The following is a 26832-nucleotide window of genomic DNA, read 5'->3' as shown; positions in this document are numbered from 1 at the left end:
TCCTCTGTGTCCTCCCAAAATTGACTTTTTTTTTGCAGGGTGTGTATGTGTGTGTCTGGAGAATCTGCAAATTGGTGTACGGACAAGAAGAGGGAGTATCATTTAATCTGACAAGCCAAAATGCTTGTCCTGACAGAACAATCACCTTAGGGCAATGCTGAATTCTTCTCATAAAGAAGGGGTGGGGTTGCACACTCATCTTGCTCTGTAGACCAAGGGAGCCGACGTTTGTCTGCAGACAGCTTCCGGTTTCCGGGTCATGGGACATCCTTATACATATAAACCTAATACACAGGCTCAATTGTAAGAATGTCAAAAGCACACATCACTTTGTCTCTTTGCTATATACAGGCAACTACCTATCTGTGTGTGGTTGCACACATGCACATGGTGCTGAACCCAGAAGTGACCCTAAAATGTTACTAAAAGTGCAGAATGGTAGCGGAGTGGAATGCTTTATGAGGTCACTGCTGACATGTACAGGGTCCAGAATGTAACCCCCATGCAAACTGAGGATTTCCTGTAAAAACAATGACTCTTGACAACATGGTTGCAGTAGATTATAACAAGTATGTCCTAAAATGGTTTTCTTTGACACTTGCTCCAAACCACGTCTTCATACTGTGCAACTTCCCTCTGGCCTCTTTAGTTTTATTATAAGGCTGAGGAAATGAACACACTAGTCTTTACTGTATCCTAATTGGATATGCATGTTCAAGACTTGCACTTTCTTCATTTTCTTGAACTTTTAAGGAGCACCTTCCGTGCAGCTCAAAACTTACAGTTTTAACCATCTCATCGTAGAAGGAGAGGAAGAAATGCACACCTTAATTTTAAATTGTAGTTAGGATACCATCAACCACATGTCTCCGGTGTAAACATCTTGCTGCATATTCCAAATTTATACAATTGATGCCAAGAAGACAATGCCCAAAATAATGCCATTTTGAAGCATAAAGCTTAATGGCTGCAGGACAGCAGAGGGAGGGGACTCATCCAAACTTCCTTTTGTGCTGCATTTCTAGGCACAGATCCATGTTTTAAAACTTCATGTCCAAGTGATATATATATATATATATATATATATATATATATATATATATATATCCCCAGCACTTTCTCCATGGAAATCTCCTCTTTTCCACTAAATTGGAGCAAATGGCGATCCACAGAAAACTCAGAATTGCTGTTTGTTCCAATTCATCATTAAAGAGCCACTTTCCCTCTGGAAAGCAAAGTGGCAAAAACAGCACACTCAGACATACAGGTTTGAAGCACAGAACTGTGCCTCGAAAGCGCAGGACAAAAGGTAAGTGTGGATGAGCCAGAGAGAGAGGAAATGGTTGGCCTAGTGCAGTACAGCGGCCAGGATAGGAAAAAGATGGGTGGCCAGTTCTGCACAAAACCATTGGCACAAGCTGGCTAAAGCCCACATGAAACAGCTGCTGCATGCATTGGCTGTGCTAATCTTGTTTCATGCAGGTGTTGCCATTGGCAGCATTACATTTTTTTGTCATGCCTCTACAAGCAATCCTCTGTGGTTTAGCAGTGGTGATCTTAAACATGCTGCACATAAGGAGGGAGCTAACAGATAAAGCTATTCCAGAAGGCCACCACATGGCCGGATGATTGTGAGAAGTAACCTCCAGATTCCTATAGGTTTTCATAGCATTTAGACTTGGTTAACAACCATGCCTCCATTATCACTTCAAGCAATTGCAAAAGGTCATGCAGTCCCGCCTGGCACTGTTTTGCCTAAGATAGTGATGGGGAACCTGTTGTTCTCCAGTCCTAGCCTGCATAACCAAATGCTCAGGGCTTATGGGAACTGTAGTGCAGCTACATCTATAGGGGCACAGGTTCTCCTCCCATTTCTGCCATCATGAAATACGCAGAAACAAAGCTTTGTTGTTCTGCATATGTAAGGCTGAAACCGACTGAAATTCAATACAGAAATGAAAAATCCAGATCCTGGGTGGTTGTTTCTAACCACTCATAATATGTCTTGATTACTATGTTGTGTGTATATAAGACACCATAGAATAACAGTTTGATTTTTAGAATCAAGTTGTACTGAAAAGGTTGATGCCAGTACCTAATGTTCTGTCTGCAGAACAAAAATAATGTAATGCATCAGAATATATAAAAACACACGCAGGCTAGTCTGCGCCCACCACTCTCCCTTCTTGAGAAAGTTTTGCTGTAATGGTAATTTATGATTGCATGAGATATTTGGTTTTAAATGCCACTCTTAAATGCAAATAGTGCACTAGATCACGTATGGCCATTGCCAGGATCTCCAGGTCTCATGGTTGAAGGGTTTTAACTGGTTCCAGATTTTTGCCAGGTTTTTTTTTTTTGGGGGGGGGGGGGAGATCTCACACTTCTGGATCCAACAGATTGCAGACCAAGAATTGGCTGTGGTCTTCTCTGCCACAATCTGCAATGATTATTTTCTCTTGTGATTTAATTATTTATTCCCACGTTAATGTTCCCATAGCAATGTTAGCTCTGCCACAATGCACATATGTAGCATTATCAAGAACTGCTAATTTATGCTTGTCTACATGCTGGGACTCTGATATGCACTGATTTTTTTAAAATAAAAAAAAGCCCACTCACTTTTTTATGTGGGATACTTTTTGAGCATTGAATATGCTTATCACTGAGGTATTTCAAGGCCTGCTCTGAAGGGAATGGTGAGCAGCAGGAGGCCCAAGGTGTGCATAAGGAGCAGAAGCTGCTTGTTCTGTCCCCTGGACTTGAAACAGCAGGCACCTCTGGGCTGTCACTATTTTCTGGAAGAATTTGACAGAGGCAGATTTAAGGCAGCAAGACCGGCTCCCCTGCACAGGGCGCTGAGCCAAGGGGGTGCCTTCCTGCCTCCTTCCCAAAGCCTAGTTAGTGCCTTTGTAGCTTTGGGAAGGAGACAGGAGAGCTCTAGGACCCTGCCAGAGCCCTCACACCACTTTCCCCAAAGCCTGGTGCCTCTCTTACCCAGTTTTAGAAGGTGGCATGAGGGCTGTGGTGTGTATCAAATTTTGGTCTCACATATGGTGCCATATTACCAAGGTCCGCCCCTTGTGCTCAAAAATTCAGGTTGCACGGTTATAGCTTATTGGGTGGTCCTGCAAAACAAACCCCTTTCCTTAAATGAGCAGGCTTTTTGTAATAAGGAAAGTGATGGGGAAATGCACAGGAAAGTGTGTGATACTACTTACTGAGACACATTATCTAACCTCCCTGCAAACAAACCAGAAGGAATGCTCCATAAATGGTCAACATGGTCTAACCTCCTTGCAAACAAATGGGGATGAATGCTCAAGAAACAGGTCATCTGGAAGTGCCCAGTATTGCTTCAAAACACCCAAAGTCCTGCCAGTCCTGAATCTCTGCAAACTTGTGAGAGCCAGTGTGGTGTAGTGGTTAAGAGCGGTAGTCTTGTAATCTGGGGAACCGGGTTCGAGTCTCCGCTCCTCCACATGCAGCTGCTGGGTGACCTTGGGCCAGTCACACTTCTTTGAAGTCTCTCAGCCCCACTCACCTCACAGAGTGTTTGTTGTGGGGGAGGAAGGGAAAGGAGAATGTTAGCCGCTTTGAGACTCCTTAAAGGGAGTGAAAGGCGGGATATCAAATCCAAACCTTCTTCTTCTTCTTCTTGTCTACAGTGGCCCTGTGTACGTACACAAAGGTTTATTATTATTATATTTATGGTCCCCATTTCCTCCAAGAAGTTCAAAGTGGCACACATGTTTACCCTGCCTCCCTATTTTGTCCTTAAAACATGTCTGGAATTTCTGTATAATGTTCATTGCTGTAGTACAAACTCATTCTTTAACATACTGCTTCCCTTGACGATTGGAGAGATAGTAAAGGTAAAGGTACCCCTGACCGTTAGGTCCAGTCACGGATGACTCTGGGGTGGGGTTGCACACTCATCTTGCTCTGTAGACCAAGGGAGCTGGCGTTTGTCTGCAGACAGCTTCCGGGTTCCGGGTCATGTGGCCAGCATGACTAAGCCGCTTCTGGTGAACCAGAGCAGCGCACAGAAATGCACGGACATGGGTGGCACTGTGGTCTAAACCACAGAGCCTAGGGCTTGCTGATCAGAAGGTTGGCAGTTTGAATCCCTGCAACAGGGTGAGCTCCCGTTGTTCACTTCTGCCAACCTAGCAGTTTGAAAGCATATCAAGCACGTCAAGTGCAAGTAGATAAATAGGTACCGCTCCGGCGGGAAGGTAAATGTGATGAAATAGAGAGCCTAAATAACTTGTCCTCAAAGCTTTACAGAATTCACCAGTGTTGTCGCTAGTAATTAGGTGAGGACAGCTGTTTCTGGACAGCTACATTGGAAGGAAACTCAACGTGTTTCTAGTGATAGTTTAGTTCACTAGTGACAACGTATTATCACTGTCACCTAGGAAATGAAACATGTTGCTATGGGAACCTCAAGGCTGCATTATTACACATTCTCAAAATGTTGACACTTAGAAAAAATGACCTGTGTGTGTAATATAAACATTCCCAATATTTGTCTTTATCAGTGTTGCAAAATAAGAAGATTTCTTTTATTTGTTTACGTTTCACACAGTATGGTTGGAGCAGCTGGAATTTGCAGGTGAAAATGCCTAAAGGCCTCCCATATGTGTCCAAATGCTTCAAACACTTTGGAAGGTTGTGTTGGTGAAATGTATGGCATTGTAAATAAGTTTCTTGGGGTGTGTATCTTATTGGGTGATTATTTGCTTTTCCTTATTGCTGGAAAGGATGCAGTGTTAAGGATCATATTTCCACCTCTGGTGGGAAAGCCTGCAAATGCAAGACCTTTGGGCTTTAGTTCACCAAAGTTTATTCAAAAATTACAGCGAATAATATAATTTATGCACCTGAGTTGTTTTTTGCTATCAGTGTTTTGCAGCCCAAAGACATTACATCAAAGGATTTATGGTTATTTCTTTTAATTGTTGTCCGTCAAGCTGTAGTCCAACAGCTGGGCACTTTGGACAATTACAGGCTTGGTCTGAGAACATCTGTTTTATTGTGATCTCAGGGAAAAGAACACACAAGATATATTTGATACAAGACAAGAAAATAACACAATCACTTAGTGCCATATGGTGGGCCTTCATCTTGTATACCTCTAAACCGGATGTACAGTGCTACCTGCCAACAGCAGCTGAAGACATGTGGACAACATAACAATCCTTTGTACAATCAAGCAGACGTTGCAACATGATCCGCACATAATCTCTTTGTCTCCTGTCTGATCTTATTCCCCATGTTGGGGGATGTTCTTTAGTTGTTATTGCACTGTGTGTGTGTTTTGTTCTTTTTAGACACAAACTCTTTAATAATTCAAAAAATGATGAATGAATAAATAATATGGCATAGTTTACTTGACTTGAAGCATTTATGAATTTCCATGATGCGTTTGTTAGGGTTGCATTCATCTTGGCACTTAGGAATTCCTTGCGAAAATGGAACAGCCTTCACTTGTGCAACGGGAATTATCCCCTCTCCTCCCCTACATGCCTCTGAAGTTTGTTGTGGTGTTTCCCCACAACCCTATGGAGCAGGCATGGCTTTGGGTTGTTGAGTTGCTGTTTTAGGGGGAATTTAGGGGGATAGATTTTGGCAGATGTGGGACACATTCTGGCCAGACAGTGCCTCAGTAGCTCTGAGAAACTACTCCTGCCTCAGTAGCTAAACTTCCTGAATGAAAGCACTCTTGCCTCAGTAGCTTTCAAAAATACTTTACTTCCTGGAATGTAGAGATTTGGTTGTTTTCTGTGCTCATGTACAACTGAAGAAGACCAGCTAAACAATCCTTATATTATTTCAAAGGTCTATCATCATACAAAAGTTAACCATTCCAAAATAGTGAATAAATCAAGAAGCTTATTTCCTTTAAAAATTATGTACAGTGGTACCTCGGGTTAAGTACTTAATTCGTTCCGAAGGTCTGTTCTTAACCTGAAACTGTTCTTAACCTGAAGCACCACTTTAGGTAATGGGGCCTCCTGCTCCCACTGCGCCGCCGGAGCACAATTTCTGTTCTCATCCTGAAGCAAAGTTCTTAACCTGAAGCACTATTTCTGGGTTAGCGGAGTCTGTAACCTGAAGCATATGTAACCTGAAGCGTATGTAACCCGAGGTACCACTGTATTGTCTAAACAGTCACTTACTCAGTTTTCATATATGGTTAACTTTCACCAATGGCCGAGTCCAAAATGCATTTACTTGAAGTGAACCTCACTGATTTTTAATGGAAACTACTGTTGCCAAGTATGTTTGCATGGGACTGCCGCCTAAAGTATTGCAAATGTCCGGGTTGATTGTCTTGTCTTAACATGAGTCAAAATAACAGATTTGAGGACCATGTGGGAAACTAGACAACTGTGCTTCAGGCAGCATTTCACCTTGTTTTCAGCAAATGCTGAAGTTTGCCTCTAGCATTATTCTTTTGGACAGCTTGGAAGAGACACCTGCTTTGTGGGCGTGGGAAGCTCAGTGCAACAGTTCTTCACACCACTGTTCTAGGCTGCTCACTCATTTAGAACAAGCTGCCGAGCTTCTGCAAAACGTCAGGGACGGTATAGGCCCTGTTAAGGACATAAGAAGATAAAGGGAGTCCTGCTGGATCAGGCCAGTGGCCCAGCTGGTCCATCATCCTGTTCTCACAGTGGTCAACCAGATACCTATGGGAAGCCTGCAAGGAGAACCCAAAGGGCACAAGCTGTCCCAAACATTTGTGATTCCCAGAAACTATTATACAGAGACATACTGTATTTGCATAGCAGTCAACTTTTCCCTTTTCTTGCGAGGAATCCTATTCGGAATAAGAGAATTTCCCTTAAAAAAAAGGAAATCATTGACAGCTATGTGTATTTGATGGTGGAAATTCACATGTGTTGGCAATTCTGTGACTGGAATATGCAACTTCAGGTGAAGAAGTGGAGGGTCAAAGAATTTGAATGCCCCTTCATACTGAAAAAAATATATTATTGCATAGAATATTAGTATATATAGGAGAAAGGCTGTTTTCTATATGCACATCTTGTTTTTTGTTTATTTGGAAGAGCATTCAAGAATATGAGCCCCACCTCCAGTGTGATATTGGGGCAGGGACAAGACAACAATCCTTTCTTGTTCCTGCTGCCTGCTCCACAGCAGGAATTTCTCCAAAGTTGTTGTTTTGTTTTGTTTGTGTGGGGCAGCCCAGTTCAGAGGCATCATTATAATCATTATCTTTTCCCTGTTACCTTCCCCACATCAGGCATGAGGGATTGTTCCCAAGTTGTTGGGGTGTTGGGGAGCAGAGTGCAGAAGCATAATCATCATAATTACTATCATCATTACTATTACCAATATAATATGGAGGGGAAATCATCATTATTTTTACAATTCTATATTCCTGTCTCTTTTCATTTTCTGTTCTTTTGGAGGTGGTGGCCATTTTGTGTTAGGCCACTACAGTATTTCTTTAAATAGTATGAAAAGTGGTGTATTAAGAAGGGTGTGAGCTGAAGCCTGCAGGCCTGTTGTACTGCCTGAGTGTTTCTGTGGTTTCTTATTTTCTTCTTCTTTAAAATATCCATCACAAATATTGTTGGCTTCTTTCAATGCAGCTCTTGTATAAAGCTTGACTATAACTAATCTTCTGTATTAGCACTGTCTGAATCCCAGTTCTGAGAATTTTCTCCCTCTCTGTGTAGGATTCTAAATATCATGGAATGTGACTCTAAGCAAGAAAGCATGTGTGCACACAAGGAAAATGCACAGGTGTGTGGACACAAATGATAATTCCATACCATTGAGCAGTTCTAAATTTTCTTTTAAAAGAGCCCTGCCCCACAAACCATATTCTAAACATGCTTTTTGCACAGCAATTTACAGCACAATCCTAACCATATCTACTCAGAAGTGAATTCTGTTACATTCAGTGAGGCTTACTCCCAAATGAGTGAGATTAGGATTACAGCCTAGATATCTGAGAATCAGAGGAGTTTCCACTGTGCAGCTTTCTCCCGTTCAGTCTGTGTGTTTTGTTCACAGACTTGCTCTCATGGGAATCTTTTTTATATTTTTTTGCCCTGAGTCTGAAGCAGGCCAGTAAGCAGCTTTTAGTTGTTGAATGGGTTTGCGAGTGTGCCTTATTTTGTTTTTGTGTGTTGGCTCATTGTTTTTAATGTTGATTATGGGTTGGGGCCTCCAAAGCTTGAAGTGGCTGTGGCTTCTCTAGATCTCTGAGAGGCCCTGGAGAGCAATATGTGAGCATGTGCAGAAACTAGCCTGCTGTACAATGAAAACATTTTCATGTCATAGAATCACAGAATTGTAGAGTTGGATGGGAGCCAGTGGGTCATCTAGCCCAACCCCCTGCAATGCAGGAATGACAGCTAAATATTCCTTTGTGGCATTACACACTTTGGTTTCTGGCCCCACCTGCTAAAACCATGTGGCTCCCAGAAGCTTGCCTAGATGGGAATGGAGCACTCAGTCTGACAGTGGTTCCACACCCCTGTCATATGGTGTATGTAAGGAGACCACACAGGCCCAAAAAGCTTTTGAGACTCTTGAACTAACTTGTGAGAGGAATTCCATTTTCAGGGGCAAAGGAATTCCCCTTGAAATAGCTTCCGTAGGTAAACTAGCATTGCAAGCCTAGTCTGATCAAAGTCCCCTCATTTCTGTAGGAACTCATGAACTTTGAGGAGTTAAACATTTGCTGTAAGAGGGTGCTGCACAACCTTTTTCAACAAATCCTTTTTTATAGCAATTTCCTCTTAGTTCGATTCTTCCTACAGTCGCAGTGATCTCTCTTTCAAATAGTCACCTGCAAATGGATTCTACTGCAACGTTAGTGGGCTGTGCTGTTTCTACAGACTGACTGCTGTGAAGACCAATGAGAAATGAGAGAACAGGGACACTAAGAAAGAAAGAAAAGCCCAACAAACAACAACCAGCACAGGTTGCTGAGCAACAGTATGACATCAGCATGCTTGGTCTATTTTTGTAGCACAAAGGTTGAAGAAGACTGCAAAAATCATTTCTTTCTTAGATTGCTGAGCGAAACCAAGAGAATGACCATCTTCTGAAGGAGAGACACTTGCGTGCTGAGGTCCCCAAGACACCCCAAACCCAATAACTCAAACTTCACACATTATTTTTGTTTAAGGTTTTTGGCATAATTTTGGCCACAACTTTATTATCAATACAAATTGTGAGTGGTTGCTTAGGCATTGGTTAGACTATCTGTCCTCCCCGCCTTGGGGACAGCCCTGACTCCGTAGTCAGTGCGGAAGAGCAAGATCAGGGTCAACTGGAGCTGCGAAACAGACCCTCAGCTAATCCCCGCATGCTCCTTGGAACTTACACGGCCCGCACCCTGCACCAAGGGTTTGGACGAAGGGGATGGTAAGTTCCAGAATTCCTTTAACGGAATACCCGTGCAGCATTGGAGGGGCAGGCCCAGCCTATCCATACCCCTCCACCAACCAATTTTAACCAATGCCTAACCGCCAACCTTACAAGTTGTGACGATTTGCTACGCAGTAGGCAAAACCCAATTGGCACACACTAATCAGCCAAGAGGTAAATTCCTACTGGGCCCCCGCACCAAGGCGAACGACCCCATGACAGGCATAGCAAGGTCAAGCGAAGCCCAACAAGGGAGGGCGGGCGGGAGATCCGATGTCCACAGCAAAAGAGAAAGAGAAAGCTGTGGACCTTGCTTAAATAGCCACTGACCCCACCCCTAAGTTTGCAACATCAACTTTCCCCAGATAACCAGATCCTCCCATCTAAACAAGCCCTGGCTTTAACTTGCCTAGCAATCATGGGGTGCCTTGTATAGCCCCATCCGCAACCCGTGCTCTCCTTTTAGTGAGAACACGCTTTGCGTGCTGAGGTCCCCAAGACACCCCAAACCCAATAACTCAAACTTCACACATTATTTTTGTTTAAGGTTTTTGGCATAATTTTGGCCACAACTTTATTATCAATACAAATTGTGAGTGGTTGCTTAGGCATTGGTTAGACTATCTGTCCTCCCCGCCTTGGGGACAGCCCTGACTCCGTAGTCAGTGCGGAAGAGCAAGATCAGGGTCAACTGGAGCTGCGAAACAGACCCTCAGCTAATCCCCGCATGCTCCTTGGAACTTACACGGCCCGCACCCTGCACCAAGGGTTTGGACGAAGGGGATGGTAAGTTCCAGAATTCCTTTAACGGAATACCCGTGCAGCATTGGAGGGGCAGGCCCAGCCTATCCATACCCCTCCACCAACCAATTTTAACCAATGCCTAACCGCCACCCGAGCCCTTTACGCTCGCCGCCAACCACTCACAGACTAAACCACACCCTCAACTTGGACACCACTGCATCCAACCAGACATCATTCCCCAACGGGGAAAGATGCACCCCATCATCCCTGAATAATTCAGAGGCCTTGAACGAAATCAGAGGGTGAGGAATCACAAATCCGCCCAAACCAACCACCAATTTGCTTGCCGCGGAATTAATCCGCTTCCTAACTCTTTCGGTGGCCGCCGGGCAAGGGCTACCCCTCCAAATGCGGCGTTTCAGCAGCTGCGACCAAATTAGTGTGGTTGAAGGCACCAAGGCCGCCAAATCCCTCAAGTCCAGTAATATGGCAGCACGCAGCCCAAAGCAGGAAGAGGAAACCATATCATTCTCCCCCAGCTGCACCACTATCGCTGTAGGGGGGCCAGCGTGGAGGACCCGTCTGTGCATGAGAGGCAATAATTCTCTCCACTGCATCCCTCGTCTGGAAATCCAGGACACCTGCACGTGCTGCGGAAGGCCCAAGCCAGCTCCCAGACCAGATTGACGAGCTCTGACAGCGGCCCAGTGCACAATGCTGTGTCCCACTATCCAAATACGGATAGCGGCCAGACCTAGGGTTAAAACACAAAAATGTCAGTACACACACCACCATTATTTCCTCACATATACTTTGAATGCATCCGATCTCCAACGACCCAGGTCCTTTATCCTCCTTGCAGACAAACCCCAATGGGCAGCTGTCGTTGCGGCACCAATACGGAAGGAGTGAGGAGCAAATTCCGATGCTTTGCGGCCGCAGGCCACTACCACCTTGCGCATCACCTTAGTGAACTGATGCCGGACTAAAGGGTGCCCATTTTCATGAATAAACAAAGGCCCCTCGCCTGCCGGCCGCAAGGACAAGTATCTCTTAAGATCCTTTACGGGGCAAGGACCCTTCTCTCCCGTTGCCGAGAGCCGAATGACGGCTCCCCTACCCACCTGGTCGGTCTTCGAATTCCTGATATGCACCCTCAGGTCCGACTGTGACATGCTCACGTCCTGCAACAGCAAACCCCTGGAACCTCCATCCCGTTTTTGCTCCAGGACCACCTCGCCTACCCTCAGTGCCCCAAAGAATGCCAAGGAAAAGGCTGCTGAAAATAGACGGGCCTCAAACTTGGACCAACAGATGCTCCGCAGTTTACTGCGCATCTGTATCAGCAACTCAAAAGTGATGGGACTTCTGGGAACAGTCCTCGATGGGGTGAGCCGTCCCCATCCCTCCAATGCCCGGCGCACCACAAACTTCCTACATGGGTCCTTGTCAAAAGTGGCCCTGCTAAAGAAAGAAATTGCTGCCGAGTGAAGTCGCAGGGTCCTAGCCGCCCGGCGCATCTGGAACAAATGTGCCAGATACTTAAGCACCTGGGCAGTAGAATGAGGGGTGATGACCGCCCCCGCCGATTGGCCATTAAAGGACAGAAAATCAGCCCAGGCCTTCTTATAGGACCTTAGCGTGGAAGGGGCGACTGATGCTGCTACTCCCTGTGAAACTAAGTGTTGCCAAGGTTCCAGAGATGATCCGGGAAAATCTCCGGACGGTCTCGAGCCTCTGGCGCCAATGACCTGAATCGTTCCATCTGAAAACGGGACAGAGCATCAGCAATCTCGTTAGAAATACCCGGAACGAAGCGAGCAGAAAATACAATATTAAAACGCAGACAGTGCAAAACAAACACCCGAAGCAAGGCCGAAACCCTAGACGACCGGGATGACTGCTTAGCTAAAACAGTCACTACTGCCTGGTTATCGGACCAAAAACAAACCCGATGGTCCTTAAAATGCTCGACCCACAAGTGTACCGCAACAACTATGGGGAAAAACTCAAGAAATGTCAGGTCTCGAGTTATCGCTTCCCCACACCAAGCCTGGGGCCAAGGTTCAGCACACCACCTGCCGTCCCAAAACAAACCAAACCCCAGTGACCCTGCCGCGTCCGAATGCACTTGAAAATCATTGTGGAGGTTCAAAGTGTCCTGCCACAGTGATACGCCATTAAATTCTTCCAGGAATTCCAGCCACACACGGAGGTCGGCTTGCACTTGGGCGGACAAACGAACCCTATGATGCGGTGCCTGCAGCCCCGAGGTAAGTTTGGCCAGGCGAGAGCAGAACGGGCGCCCCGGCGCCACCACCCTGCAAGCAAAGTTTAAATGACCTAGCAACGACTGAAGCTGTCGCAAGGTAACCTTCCTCAATGGGAGCAGTTCTTCAATGACCTTCCTTAAAGCAACTAACTTATCTGGCGGCAAACTAGAGGTTTGGGCCACGGTATCCAACAAGATACCCAAATAGGTAAGTTGCGTAGTGGGACCCTCAGTTTTCTCTGCCGCTAATGGAACCCCCAGGTCTTCAGCCAGGGACGCAAAGGCACGCAGCAGAACCACGCAATTCCCCGTGTCCCTCGCGGAGGCCAGTAAAAAGTCATCCAAATAATGCGTAACCCCGCCCAAACCGGTTCTATCGCGCAAGGCCCATTCCAGGAATGAGCTGAAACACTCCAAAGCCGCACAAGCTACCGAGCAGCCCATGGGCATAGCCTTATCAAAATAGAATCCCCCGTCAAACTGAAAACCCAGCAGCCAGAAATCCTCAGGATGAATTGGCAACAAACGAAAAGCCGACTCAATGTCGCACTTGGCCAATAGGGCACCAGGCCCAAACTTCCTTATCATCTTGATCGCATGATCAAGAGAGGCATACTTCACCGAACAGAGCTCCGGGGGAATTACGTCGTTAACCGACGTACCATTAGGATGAGAGAGGTTATGAATTAGGCGAAACTCCCCCGGGGCCTTCTTGGGAACTATTCCCAAGGGTGAAATGTGCAAATTAGGAAAAGGGGGGGGTGGCGAAAGGACCAGCCATACGACGTAAAGCCAGCTCCTTTTCAATTTTCTTACGCGCCACACCAGGCATGTCCTTAACGGATTTCTGGTTCCTAGGATTCTGGGCTACAGGGGCCACGACCACTGGGATCCTAAATCCCAGCGAAAAACCATTACTCAAATACGACGCTGACTCTCTGTCTGGGTAAGATTCCAGTAACGCCAGTAACGGCTGTAGCCGAACCGGAGTATAGGCCAAAGAAAAGATATCACTTTCCTGCTCCGGGAACAGGAGGCTGGGCAGGGACCTTGGGGGGCTGCTGGGAGCCCCCTCCCCTGCGAAAGGGCCGCCTGGCCGCGGAGCAAGCAGAAGCCGAGTGGCTCCCAGAGCATTTGTCACAAAGGTGTGCGAATTTACAGGCTTGACGTTGGCAAATGCCCTTATTAAAGTCCCAGCAGAACCACTTGCGCCCAACTTTTTGGGTGGCAGGCTTGAATTTTTGCAACTCAGAAGCCTTCTTCTCAATACGTGGTGCCACATAAGTGGTCCACACATCCAAGTCCTTCCTGTCCCAGCGGGCCGTCGGTATCTTGGCCGCCCTACGCCTAAAGTTCTGGTCATATGATAATGCAGCAGTCTCGCCAGCCATCGTAAAAGCTGAACGGACAATAGACAGATAAACCCAGAGGTGCAGAGACCTCTTGGGATACGCTGCAGAAATCACACCAGCAAAAACCTGGAAACTATCCATCCAACGTTCAAAAGTCCTGTCAGCCTTTGCTACAATTGTCCGTCTTTTGGGAACGGAAAGGCCCTTGTCCAGCGGCTCCCGACCATCAAGCGGAGGAGCCAAGCTGAAAATATCCACGTAGCGGCCATCCAGAATCCTAGACCGCAATTTGGAAGACAAGTGGGCACCAGGAATAATATCCCTAGCAGAATTGGTGGAGACTCTTACGTCAGGCACCAGGACCCCTTCTCGACACTCCTGTACGGCGCCATACCTGGCCCTATGAGAATTTGCCCTACGCTCCCAAACCCACTTTGGCAGCCCCGACGACTCCCCGTAGCCCCAGTAAAGCTTAAGGGGGGCCCCCTCATCACTGCTAGAGCTGATGGAGGAAGTACCTGAAGTGGAGGACGATGTGTCCCTCCGTCTCTTCTTAGAGTGCCTCCTGGAGCCCCTTTTTCGGCGACGATGCCCACCGGAAGAGGACCTTGGAGGAAGAGGAAGACTGTCTTCAATCGAAGAATCTGACGCTTCACCCTGTTGCACTGCACCTGGGGCTGACTGAACAGAGACAACTTGTGAATGAACTGGATTAGAATGCCCCAGCGCTGGGGGCCGTACAGGTGAGCCCCGTACAGCGCGGCCCCGGGTCGATGCGCTTCTTCTGGCGCCGACCCTGGCACGACCACGGCCCCTAGGCACTGCATCCTGCGATACAGGCAGCACCGAAGGTTGGACCTGCGGAGCATCAGGTAAGCCAACTCCGGCTAACAGTGGCTCCCCTTCTTCACTAGATGATGATGCAGGAGAGGAAACATCCACCGGGGGAGGCGGGAATGCTGATGACGTTGACGGGGTCGAGCAACGGTGTAGCAGGCCATCCATCTCCGCCTCTACCCTTGCCAGTGTCACCGGGTCGCCAGACAAACTTGAAACCATAGCCTGGATGCGTTTCAAGGACTGACCAGGCTGCGGAGATCGCAAGGCCTGGGATGGGCCTTTTATAGGCCGCTTCGAGGAGCGGGCTGGAACAGGCCTTCCTGCTGCCTTCTTAGGAGCCATTCCTACTACTGGTGAGAAAAGAAAAGAAAATAAAATTAAGTAGGGAAAAAAAAAAAAAAAACCAACTAAGTTCTTTAAGACGCTAGAATCTGCAAGAAAATGAAGCAGAATGAATTAAATAGTTAATTAAAACTAAGACCTAGACTATAAAATGATGCACCAGTAGACAGGAGGCAACCCCTTGCTTACAGATTATGCAACAGATCGGTAACCCAGGAGCAGCTGGGAAGAGCACCAGCCACCAAATCAGAAGCTGTCCAATACGGAAACAAACCACAACCTTGTGCTCTTTACCAGCACACACACCTACACTAGCCGTCCAGGCTGCGTGCAATTGAAGAAATTAATTGCCTGCAAACATATCAACTGCCACAAGAGGTCGCAGTAGTACCAATTATACTCAGCCTAGGATAAAGCAACCACCAGGCCCTGCAATTACTAGGCCTGAACGCTAGAGGCCGCCACGTGGCCGAGAGGAATCAAAATGGCGCTCCCGCCTAATGAGGCTGCAAAATGGAGGCCTCACAGCTCTCCGCTCAAATCAATGCACCTCTGGGGACAACCAGCGGCACCCAGCCCCCCAGCAACACCAGGCCGGCCTCCCAGGGCCTGCTACAGGGCAAGGTAAGCCACCCCTAGCCAGGCAGCCAGCCGCAGGGAAGCAAAGGCCCTGAATAGCGTTTTCGCGGGGGGGGGGGGAGGGGGGGAGGAAAAAAGGCCCGAAAACACAGGCCGCGGCACGTCGCGGCGCGAGCGCGCCCACCCCCCCACAAAGCGCGCACCCCCGGCTCTCACGGGGAATCGGGGCCCCGCTTGCCTTCGGAGGCCGATGCAGGCCTCTCCGGAGCCTCCGGAGGCCCAGGGAGCGCCAAATCGCAGGGAGGCCCCCGGCACCTGCAGGCCCAGGCGGCGGGGGGGGGGGGGGATCGCGCGAAAGCCGCCCAGGAGGCCTACTCCGGCACCAACAGAAGCCTGTGGGGAAGGGAGAAGCAAGGACAAACTGAGAAGAAATGTTCCCTTGACTGGGGATCGACCCTGCAAGAGGGCAGGGGAATTGAGGGAAGCCCTCCCCACACGGCCCCTGGGCCCAGGCCGAGCACCCCCCCCCCGACTAAATTAAAGGGAATTAAAACAAACAGGAAAATTAAATAAAGTGGGGAAGGATCTTTCAGCAACAAATTAAAGAAAGAGGAGAAAATGGAGGAAGAAAAACAAAGGGAAAAGGTATACGACCCAAACTTCTGCTGTAGTCACTCAGAGATCCGATGAGATCCGATGTCCACAGCAAAAGAGAAAGAGAAAGCTGTGGACCTTGCTTAAATAGCCACTGACCCCACCCCTAAGTTTGCAACATCAACTTTCCCCAGATAACCAGATCCTCCCATCTAAACAAGCCCTGGCTTTAACTTGCCTAGCAATCATGGGGTGCCTTGTATAGCCCCATCCGCAACCCGTGCTCTCCTTTTAGTGAGAACACGCTTTACAAGGATGACATCCCAGAATAAATCCTGACTTGCCCAGTGCTGCACATTTTCTCCAAAAGTTTTGTTCTTAATCTTGAAAGAAAAATGCAAGACTGAGTTTCTCTCAAGAGTGTGTGTGTGTGTGTTTGTGTGTGTGTGTTTCTCTCGTGTGTCTGTGTGTGTGACAAAAGTACTTGCCTGTTTTATCTGGTGGAGGTAATTCCAGACAGATTGAAATCTCAAGTTGCTGGTCAAATGCCCCTGAAAATTTAGCCCCTATTTTCTTGTGTTCTTCCATTGCTCTTGGCTTCTCACCCCATATAGGATCACATGATGAAATTGAGTTTAGAAAAGAGAGCCAATAGGTTTCCTAAAAGAACTCTCCCTGCTCATTTCCCCGCTGCCTTTACCTCTAGTCTACTGGAAGTCATGCAATTTCTGGCTGGTTCTGCCACTCCTTACAAGTCAGTCGGGCATCATTTGAAGCAGGGATGGGGAACTAGTGGCCCTCTCTGGACATTGTTAGACTCCATCTCCCATCAGTCCTAATTGGGCCAAGTGCAAACCCAAAGTTTATAAACAACAATAAGAGAATGTTGCTCAGCTCCCTGTGTGATTACATATGTATTTGTCACATTGTGTATTGGATACCTACTCTTAAAAGCATTTTGGGGGCTGGGGGAAACCAGGCATTCCCGAGCCTTGCTTCAGAAATGGCACTTTTTATCAAAAAGAGTACAGCAAAAGTGCCTGACTGATGTCAATAGGCAGAGAGTAACTTTGCCATGCTTTCTAATTGGTGCCAGAATACCTTTCATTTCTGCACTATGCAAGGAACTGTTGCAATATATGATCAATGGTCTACTTCCTATGTTCTTAAATCTATACCCTTCTCATATTTGATGTCCTTTGTTTATATGTGGATAAATATCTTACATTGCCTTTCCTGTCAGGCATTGCCTCACTCCTCCTACTTAGAGGATGCAAGCTTAAATAAGCTGCTTTTGCAGTGGATCCACTCATCCAGCTTTATGGAAGTTGCTCCTTTTGATTTAAATCTGAATTTATAAAGGTGTTCACCTTGTCCACCTCATTAATCTCTTCTGCTTTTTTGGGGGGGGGGAGGAGGTTAGAATATGAGGAAGGTACCTGCACTGTGCCAGCTATTTCACATATAAACACTCCCATTTCCTCTCTTTTATACATAGCATCAACATGTTTGGGCTGGTTTGTGGGTATGAAGTGTGTTTGTGCTTATTCAGTGCTGTAAAAAAATTAAAATCCCTGAAGCCACAATTTTGAGAAAGGAAGCATGTATAAGTGAGGATTTTGCACAGATTAGTTCCAGGATCACAAGACGCAAGTTGAAATGAAACAAATGCCGCAAGAGGCTGACTGGTCTAGAATACTCGAAAAAGAGGTTGCTTGTATGTTTGGGTGCTCAAGCATCTTTAATCTACCTGTAAGCATTTACTGCCACCTTGCGGTAGACAGAGCAACAGACGCTCAGTTTTGCTAATCTGAATGTTTTATCCATAGCAAAAATGGAGCAAATAGTCTGCTGTTCATGTGTTAACTATTGATGGGCAACTTCAAGGCCGGTACTCTCTCCACTTATAGTTATTTAAATTGGACTTGGACCAAGCAGCCCTTCAAATAGAAGGTGTTAGCATTTGAGTTGAATGCCAGTAGAAGCGGAACTGAAACAGATGAGCTGCCAGAGGAGCACACATTCCCTGGGTACCATCACCCTGAGACTCTGTGTTTAAGAAAACAAGAAAGCGAATATTTATCATTGGAAATGCATGTTGATTTTGATTTACTCTACCTTGTTTTTTTGAGGCGGAAACTAGCATCAGTCAGTTACATGGGTGACCATGCAGAGGTCCTTGCATGCAGTTAAATGCATATGCTACTGCAATTATGTGCAGTCATCTATGGACTAGAGTGCTAATCCTCACACTGGTTTGAGAGAAGGAATGGAAAATAATTCCCTGACCACCACCTACATAGCCTTATAAAAAGGGAATATAATGAGAACAAAATCAGGGCTGTAATCAGCATTTCTCACCAGGTGGGGGCTGACACATTTATTTCCATGTGGGACTAAATATATGTGGGAAACCAGCGAATCATCGCCCCACCTCCACAACATGAATTACCATTAAAAGAAATAATACATATTGCCATATAAAGAGTCGGCCATTTAGGCCAGAGTCTAACATTTCATAAGCCTGCTAGAGTGAAATGCTGTCACTTTAATGTAGGGCACAGAGCCAAGGAGAGAATCAGATTTCTTAATAATAGTGTTGAGAAATGTGGTGTCTGATTGATGGTTATGAAAATTCATTCTGTGTCAGTAAAGCAAATCATTGCCACCTTCTTCTTGAACTTGGCAACTGCAGTGTCATGTCAGGCATTTAATAAACCTGAGGCTTCTAGGAAAATTGGAAAGGTGTGTGGGGGTGAATTGTGCAGTAAGTGTAGGGTTGCCATATTCTGAAGAGCAAAAAAGAGGATGCTATAATGACTCTTATTTCAAATACCCCTACTCTATGTAGGCTATAGAACTTGTGATATATTGTTTTTTTTGGGGGGGGGGGGTGGAGTGAGGAGGAGAAAAGAAGAGGAAGGGAAGTCTTCATCCACTAGTTATGTCTGTGTCTCATCCAGACAGTACAGCCAGAGACATTTTGGCAAATTTAAAAAATCTTGGACAGAAATTTTACCCCTGAAAAAGAGGATGTGCCTAGGAAAAGTAGGACACATGGCAACCCTAAGTGCATTGCAAAGGCTGGTTTCGAAATGAGCCTCAGTCTTGTTCTCTGTGAGTGTGGTATACTGGTGTTCTGGCTGCTGATCTGTTCATGCTGTTGATTGGCAGGTGAGTTCCTTCCACACCCCACCTGGATCACACAGCTGGGCCTGAGGAAGAGCAGCCACTAGAAATTGACAAGTGAAACACATCTGGAAGTTAGCAGTCTGCTTATGGGTCCAGCTACTCAATATGCTACAAGTGTGCAGAGGAGGGTGACCGAGATGATCAAAGGTCTGGAAACCAAGCCTTATGAGGAACAGTTGAAGGAGTTGTGTATGTTTAGCCTGGAAAAGAGGAAAGCAGATATGATAGCCATCTTCAAATATCTAAAGGGCTGACACACAGAAGCTGGAATAAGCTTGTTTTCTCCTGCTCCTGTGGGTAGGACCCGAGCCAATGGCTTCAAGCTGCAAGGAAGGAGATTCTGACTAAACATACAGAAAAGCTTTCTGACAGTAAGAGTGTTCAACAGTGGAATGGACTCCCTTGGAATATGGTGGGCTCTCAGTTGAGATTCCTGCATTGAGTCGGGTTGGACTAGATGACCCTCAGGGAACCTTCCAACTTTACAGTTCTGAGATTCTAAGTGGATAACATGACCCAAGAACCATAAGAAAGGAGAGCAGTTGGGGGCTCCTGAAGACAATGACCAGGTCACCTATGTATCTGTTCAGTCTGTTGTCCAGCTATTACCTGGAGAAAGGGTCAGGTTAGCTTCAAGCCTCTCTCTCCACTCTCTTCTTATGGTTATTTTTAGATGTATTTGGGCCAGACAACTCTTCAGATAGAGGACCCTCGCGCAGTCCTTCAAACAGAAGGGCGCCTTCTGTAAAGATGGTCAGCCTACATTTAATGTCTTGTTCCTCGTTTGGTCCTGGGTTTGTCTAGAGTAGCAGTGACATTCTGGGACTGGAAGAGACATGATGGGGAGGCCTATATGGTAACTTCCAGAATTGTTCAACCATCAGCTATCCTCACATGCAGGTTTCAGGTCTGTGACTGGTGTTTACGCTTGCTTGCCTTTTTTTTTTTACAATAGCCTTTTCTTTTTCTTTTGTTGCTTATATGGCAACTCTTCAAGCTGTCCTTTTTGGTTCTAGCCTGAATCATTCTCCGGATGTTGTTCTGCATACTGCTTGCAGATTTGAAATATTAATAATATTTGAATGCCTGGCCAAACCCATCTTTAAAAAAAAGAAAACGGATGTGTTTATAAAATATTTAGTCACAGTGTTATGTTTAGGAGAACACACAGGCAAAGGCTCTGTTGAAATGTAAGCATAGCCTGACTTATGACCAACTTCAATAGCTACCACACTGCAGTCTCTAATGAGATGAGCAACAATGCCATGACTGCTTAAGCTGTTTGGGGGGCATTGTACACTCTTTGCCTTTTGTTTCCTTTTGTTGCCTTCTCTTAATTTTAGTTTGTACATAAAAACAGGGAATGTGTTTCTTTATTTACAAGACAAAGACCCCCTTGTTCTTGACCCCCCCTCCAAATCCACAGAGCAATCCAGGACTTTATGAACAACAACAAAAATTACCAGTCCTGCAGAATCAGTGAAGCAGTGTGTAAATTCTCTAAACAGGAGAGTAGAGCCAGTGTAGTTAAAGTGTTGGACTAGGACCTAGGAGACCAGGGTTCAAATCCCCACTCAGCCATGAAGCTCACTAGGTAACCCTGCACCAGTCACCCTCTCTCAGCCTAACCTGCCTCACAGGGTTGTGGCTGGGATAAAATGGGAAGGAGAACTAAGTACACCACCTTGAGCTCCTTGAAGGAAAGATGGGATATAATTAAGTATATTAAAACAATCTCCAATCAGTTTCTTCATGAAATGTGGAGTTCAGAATAGAACAACTGGTGATTTTAATGCTGCGTTTTTACACTTTGCCATTGAAAATGGTTGAATGAAGAAGATGGGAGGTATAGTCTACCAGTTATAGTCCTGTAATTCCAAAAAGAGAAATCTGCTACAGGTAGAATAATGGTATTTCCATGATCACCCAAAACAAAAGTGAGGATTTTGTTGTACTGAACATTTGCTTCATCTTAGACCCAGAACATGCTAATAATATAGATTCACTATAATATAATGGCAAGCTTCCAGCAAATAGAAACATACTAGTTATGTATTTTTGAAGGAATAAAATTTGGATGCCAAAACATTCTTTGTCTTTGATCTCCATTGGGAGGAATAGCTGGCTTAGGAACAGCAAAGGCCTCTATGCTATACTTTATAATCTTTGTTGATGCTAACAAATCCAACAGCAAAGATTCAGAATGTTAATACACAGCTCAGCACCTTGTTGTGAGAGCTGCCAAGAGAAGAAGAAAGAGTCCACCCAGCAAGCAGGCCTTAAAACTAACGCATCACCTCTCAGCAATCCTGGGGCAACACCTTTCATCAGATGTCAGTTCTGAAGGCGGAAAGAGTTTGTGCACCTTGCAGAGGCAAAAGGCTTTTTTTTTTTTAAAAAAAAAGAACAGTAGGGTCCCTGTAGAATAACCAGCAATGTGTCATTAACAAGCAGTGCCTGTACGCTTGCGACACCTCTGGCAACTTGCTTCCTTACTCATAAACAGAGAGGTTTTCGCTTATGAAGAAGGCATGCTGTGTATGCTCTGCTGCAAAACAATGAAAGTGAAGTAGGAACTTCTGGAACATTATCTTAGAAGGATCATGTTACTTTACAGGCTGCCGTTCTGCATATATAACAAGGACTCATCTTGAAGACTAGCACCTATATTTTTGGATAAGTTTAATCAATGGCAGTCCATTTCATCAGATGTATAAACATTACCTGATGGGGATCTCTTCATGCATCTGATGGATTGGGCTGTAGCCCACAAACGTTTATGCTGAAATAAATTTGCTAGTATTTAAGGTGTCATAACACAGAGATCTCTCTATGGAATTCTGCAGATAGATTCCTCCAGACAACCTGTTACAAGCTTTAAGAGCATAATATGAGCCTGTTGGATCGGACCAGTGGCCCATTTCGTCCAGCGTCCTGTTGTCACAGTGGCCAACTAGCTGCCTATGGGAAGCTAGAAAACAGGACCCAAGTACAACATAACTCCCTGCATTTGTGATGCCCGACAACTGGTATTTGGCAGCATCTCTGACTGTGGAGGCAGAGCATAGCCACCACACTTAGCAGCCACTGGCAACCTTATACTCCATGAATTTATCTAATCCATTTTTGAATCCACCCAAGTTGATGGCCATCACTGCCTCCTGTGAGTTCCATCATTGAATTATGTGCTGCATGCAGAAGTATTTTCTTTTAACCATCTGTTAGCACTTAGCTTCGTAGGAGTTCTAGTCCATGAGTTCTAGTGTTACAAGAGAAGCATAAAAAATTTCCTCCATGCCATGCAGGGTTTTATAAATTTTATCTTACTCACATTTCTAAAAAGTCTTCAACATTGCAACCTTTCCTCATGGGGAGATTCTCTAACCTGTGATCATTTTTTTATAATCCTGTTTCATCTGCACAAAGCTTATGCAGAGTTTAGGTTATGTCTCATCTTTAAGGAGCATTCATTCTGAATTTTTTGCAGTGGGGTTCTCTCACTTGAGCACGCATCCTGAATTCTTTCTGATTTGCTTGCATGGTAGTTACATATCTTCTTGTCAATCATCTGTCACTTTTCAGTGCATTCCCCATCATTTTCCTAGCTGCAAAAGTCTGTGTTTTTTTTAATTAAAAAAGTGGATCTGCTGCGCTAGAACAACAGAGTGCTTTGAACTGCCTACATTTCCAGTATTTGCTTGAATTGAATTGTTGCAAAATACTGGCAGTCTGGAGGCAACTTGCTTCAATCCCACTGAATAATAATAATATTAATAATAATGATAATAATAATAATAATAATAATAATAATAATAATAATAATAATAATAATTTATTATTTATACCCCACCCATCTGGCTGAGTTCCCACAGCCACTCTGGGTGGCTTCCAACTGAGTGTTAAAAACAATACAGCATTAAATATTAAAAACTTCCCTAAACAGGGCTGCCTTCAGATGTCTTTTAAAGATAAGATAGCTGCTTATTTCCTTCACATCTGAAGGGAGGGCGTTCCACAGGGCAGGCGCCACTACCGAGAAGGCCCTCTGTCTGGTTCCCTGTAACCTCACTTCTCGCAATGAGGGAACCGCCAGAAGGCCCTTGGCGCTGGATTTCAGTGTTCGGGCTGAATGATGGGGCTGGAGATGCTCCTTCAGCTATACAGGACCAAGAAGTCAACCAAGACTGAAGGAGTATGCTGGATGGCAGTTCAACTGCTCAACCTCATGCTTACTAGGCATGGGACAGCTAGGAAGTGTGGATGAGCCCACAGCCTTGCATTTTCTTCATAAGCAGATGCTCATGGGAAGCCTACAAGCAGGACATGACCATATAAGAGGAGACTGTACTCCAAGACTGCAATCCCAAGCACACATACTAGGGAGGATGTCCCATTGAATAGAGTGGGCCTTTCTTCCAAGTAAACATATGTTTAATTGCACTGCGAGTGTGCACTTAATGCCCACTTTTATCGCTGAAAGCTGATCACCACTGCTTCATTTCTAACTATTCTTCATAGACTTTTTGCATCTTGTCCTAAATTGCCCACCAAGAAGAGGCGGTCTGTTGCAACACATGGTTGATTGGAAGACACACATGTTTGTGTAGCCTAGTAGCGAAATAAGCTTTGAAGGAAAAGCAGCCTGGATTAGAGGAGTAGGGGACAGATTTGCTGTTACGCTGGCAATTTAATATTTGGCATAATTTATTGGAGGATGGATTAGAATCTTTTTAATATTTTCATAAATAACTTGCTAAGCCCAAGATTTGTTTGCTCCCAAGTCAACAGTCTAACCCAAAGTCTGGAATTTTAAGTCTATTGTATAATAATTCTGTACAGAAATCAATGTAGTTTGTTGACTGAAGGTTTTTGATTTAGTTCTTTTTATCCAAGTAGGAACTTCAAAACAGAATTGGCTGGGAATGCCTTATTTATGATGTGGTGCTGCAGTGGGCAAGCTTTATATCCTTTCGTTTTGTCTCCCAAGTTTATGCAGTTATCTTTATGCTAGCATAGCATGATGTAATTTTATAGTGGACCATGAGGTCATCTAGTTCAACCCTCAACTTGGTACTTGAGACTATATCCCATTCATTAGACATTTTGTAATTTTTTTTTACTGCTGTAAGCTGCCTTGGACAGGCATTGCCTAGAAAGGTGATGTAGAAGTATTTTTTTAAAAAATAAAATACAAACAGTGAAGGAGAAAAATGTTTGCACCAATGGCTGACTGAAAGGGGGAAGAATAAACAGTAGAATTTAAATCTAGAATTCCCTGACCTTTTGCCTAAGGATATTGTGACCCTTCTCTTTTGTTTGCTATCTTTATAGGAACAAACTCAGAAAGTACTTTTGTGGCACAGAAATGCCTGATGCAGCGCACTCTGCAGCAGTTAACTGGTATAGTATATAATCATTTGCTATTTGGAAATTTAATAAAATAACAGTAATTAGAAGGGCTGAGCCAAATTTATTAGGATCATTTTCTCCAGTGTTAAAAAAGCACTCATGTTTTTTAAACAACTTCATTGGCATTGCTTCCAAAAATGTTTGTTTAATTCTTATTGCCCTTTCTTGCTATCAGTGACATAACCACATGGCCATATCTGACTATTTTGCGTTGTGACGCCATCCTATTTACTATATTGCGATTGGCTGGTGTCCTGCATGTGACCAGTCTGGGAAGCAGAAGGAAGGGATAATCAGAGTTGAGAAACAATGTGTCAAAACAGTGGTGGGAAACAATGGTGCCAAACAGGATACAAAAGATGATCCAAGCAAATTATTTTTAAAATATCCCCAAGCATTTCCCCTATGATCTACTGCTTTTGGCCTGGAGAATATGGATAATATTCAGCACAGCCCAACTAATTATCTATATCTTATAGAATAAAATATATCAATAGAAACATGCCAAAATAATTTTGAATTACACTCCTAGCTATTATAAAGGGCCCTTGCCTCATCAAGTTATCTTCTCCATATAGTGTTAATATGATGTGATTTAAGTTTCATAACTTGACGTTCTTCTCAACCTGGAATTCTTCAGAGATACTTTCACTAAACTGCTCATTTCCTCCACAGTGATTTTGTCTTTTTCATCTTTCGGTGATATTTGTCATTTTAGGTTTATTTGAATTTTGCTGCAATGTATCACTGATGTTCTGTGGGTTGCTGGAGAAGTAAATTGGGGTGGGTTACTGTTGCATCTATTGGCAAACACAGTTGTGACAAATTTAAAGAGATATAAAGCAATGCTACTTCCTCTGTTACCTGTATCTTTTACTCAACAGCAGCAAAGAGTTGAGCTGCTAACAGCCATTGGAAACAGCAGTTGAAAACCCACACTGCCACACTTGCATGCAACACTTAGATAACGCAGGAATGGGGGCACGGCAGATCTTCCATACATTCAATATTCAGGTTAGAAACAGGATGTGTGATGAGGTGGAGCTGTGACAATCAAGAGCCAAAACAAAATAAAAAAATTCCTTCCAGTAGCACCTTAAAGACCCACTAAGTTAGTTCTTGGTATGAGCTTTCGTGTGCATGCACACTTCTTCAGATACACTGAAACAGAAGTCACCAGACCCTTCTATATAGTGAGAAGGTGGGGAGGGGTATTACTCAGAAGGGTGGTGGGAATGGGTGATTGGCAGATAGCTGTGATGAGCCTGTTGACGACTCTTAATGACTGCAATAGGTCTTACAGGAAAAAGCAAGGGGTGAGAAGGTGAAAAATGGCTTTGTCATGTATAATGAGATAAGAACATACCAAACATACCAAACAGTCCATTGTATATAGCCAGGCACTACGTTACAGCCGCATCTGTTCCAATTCTACAGACAGAGACTCTCACCTAAGAGATCTACAGCAAACATTTTTAGAACTAAAATACCCAGCAGATGAAGTTAGACAACAGATCAACAGAGCCAGACAGATACCCAGAGAGAACTTGCTGCAAGACAGACCCAAAAAAGAAAATAACAGAACACCTCTAGTCATCACATACAGCTCCCAAGTTAAAACAGTACAACGCATCATCAGAGATCTACAACCTCTCCTGGACAATGACAGTTCTCTTTCTCAAGCTCTGGGAGGAAGACCTTTCATTGCCTACAGACAGCCACCCAATCTTAAACAACTCCTAACCCACAATAATACTACAACCAGACTTAACACGGACACTGGCACCAGAGCCTGCAATAAACCCAGATGCCAACTTTGCTGCCACATACACCTGGACAACACCATTACTGGCCCCAACAACATCCCACATACCATCTCGGGACTATTTAATTGCTCATCGTCTAACATTGTGTATGCCATCAAATGCCAACAGTATCCTTCAGCTCTCTATATTGGACAAACAGGCCAAACCTTACGCCAAAGAATAAACGGACATAAATCTGACATCAGGAATCACAAGACAGAGAAACCAGTAGGAGAACACTTCAATCTCCCAGGACATTCTATACAAGATCTCAAAGTAGCTG

The 26832-nt window shown here is 44.9% G+C and overlaps 1 protein-coding gene across 10 annotated transcripts in view; it reads left to right on the top strand.

The window, feature by feature from the left end:
* PDE10A (phosphodiesterase 10A) overlaps nucleotides 1-26832 on the top strand; it is a 188043-nt gene that overhangs the window by 20806 nt on the left and 140405 nt on the right. For 9 of the 10 annotated variants that reach the window (XM_083732274.1, XM_083732271.1, XM_083732289.1 and 6 more), the window contains exon 2: nucleotides 24667-24735. The exons of the other annotated variant lie outside the window; for it this stretch is intronic. In XM_083732274.1, coding sequence (XP_083588400.1) covers nucleotides 24708-24735 — 28 coding nt within the window. In that variant the 5' untranslated portion in view covers nucleotides 24667-24707. The remainder of the gene's footprint in view (nucleotides 1-24666; nucleotides 24736-26832) is intronic. 10 annotated transcript variants of the gene reach the window in all.

This window comes from Podarcis gaigeae (genome assembly GCF_964106915.1).
Source record: "Podarcis gaigeae genome assembly, chromosome: 3".
Lineage (NCBI taxonomy): Eukaryota > Metazoa > Chordata > Lepidosauria > Squamata > Lacertidae > Podarcis > Podarcis gaigeae.
Note: the sequence above shows the minus strand (reverse complement) of the source record. Positions and strands in the feature narration are given on the sequence as shown.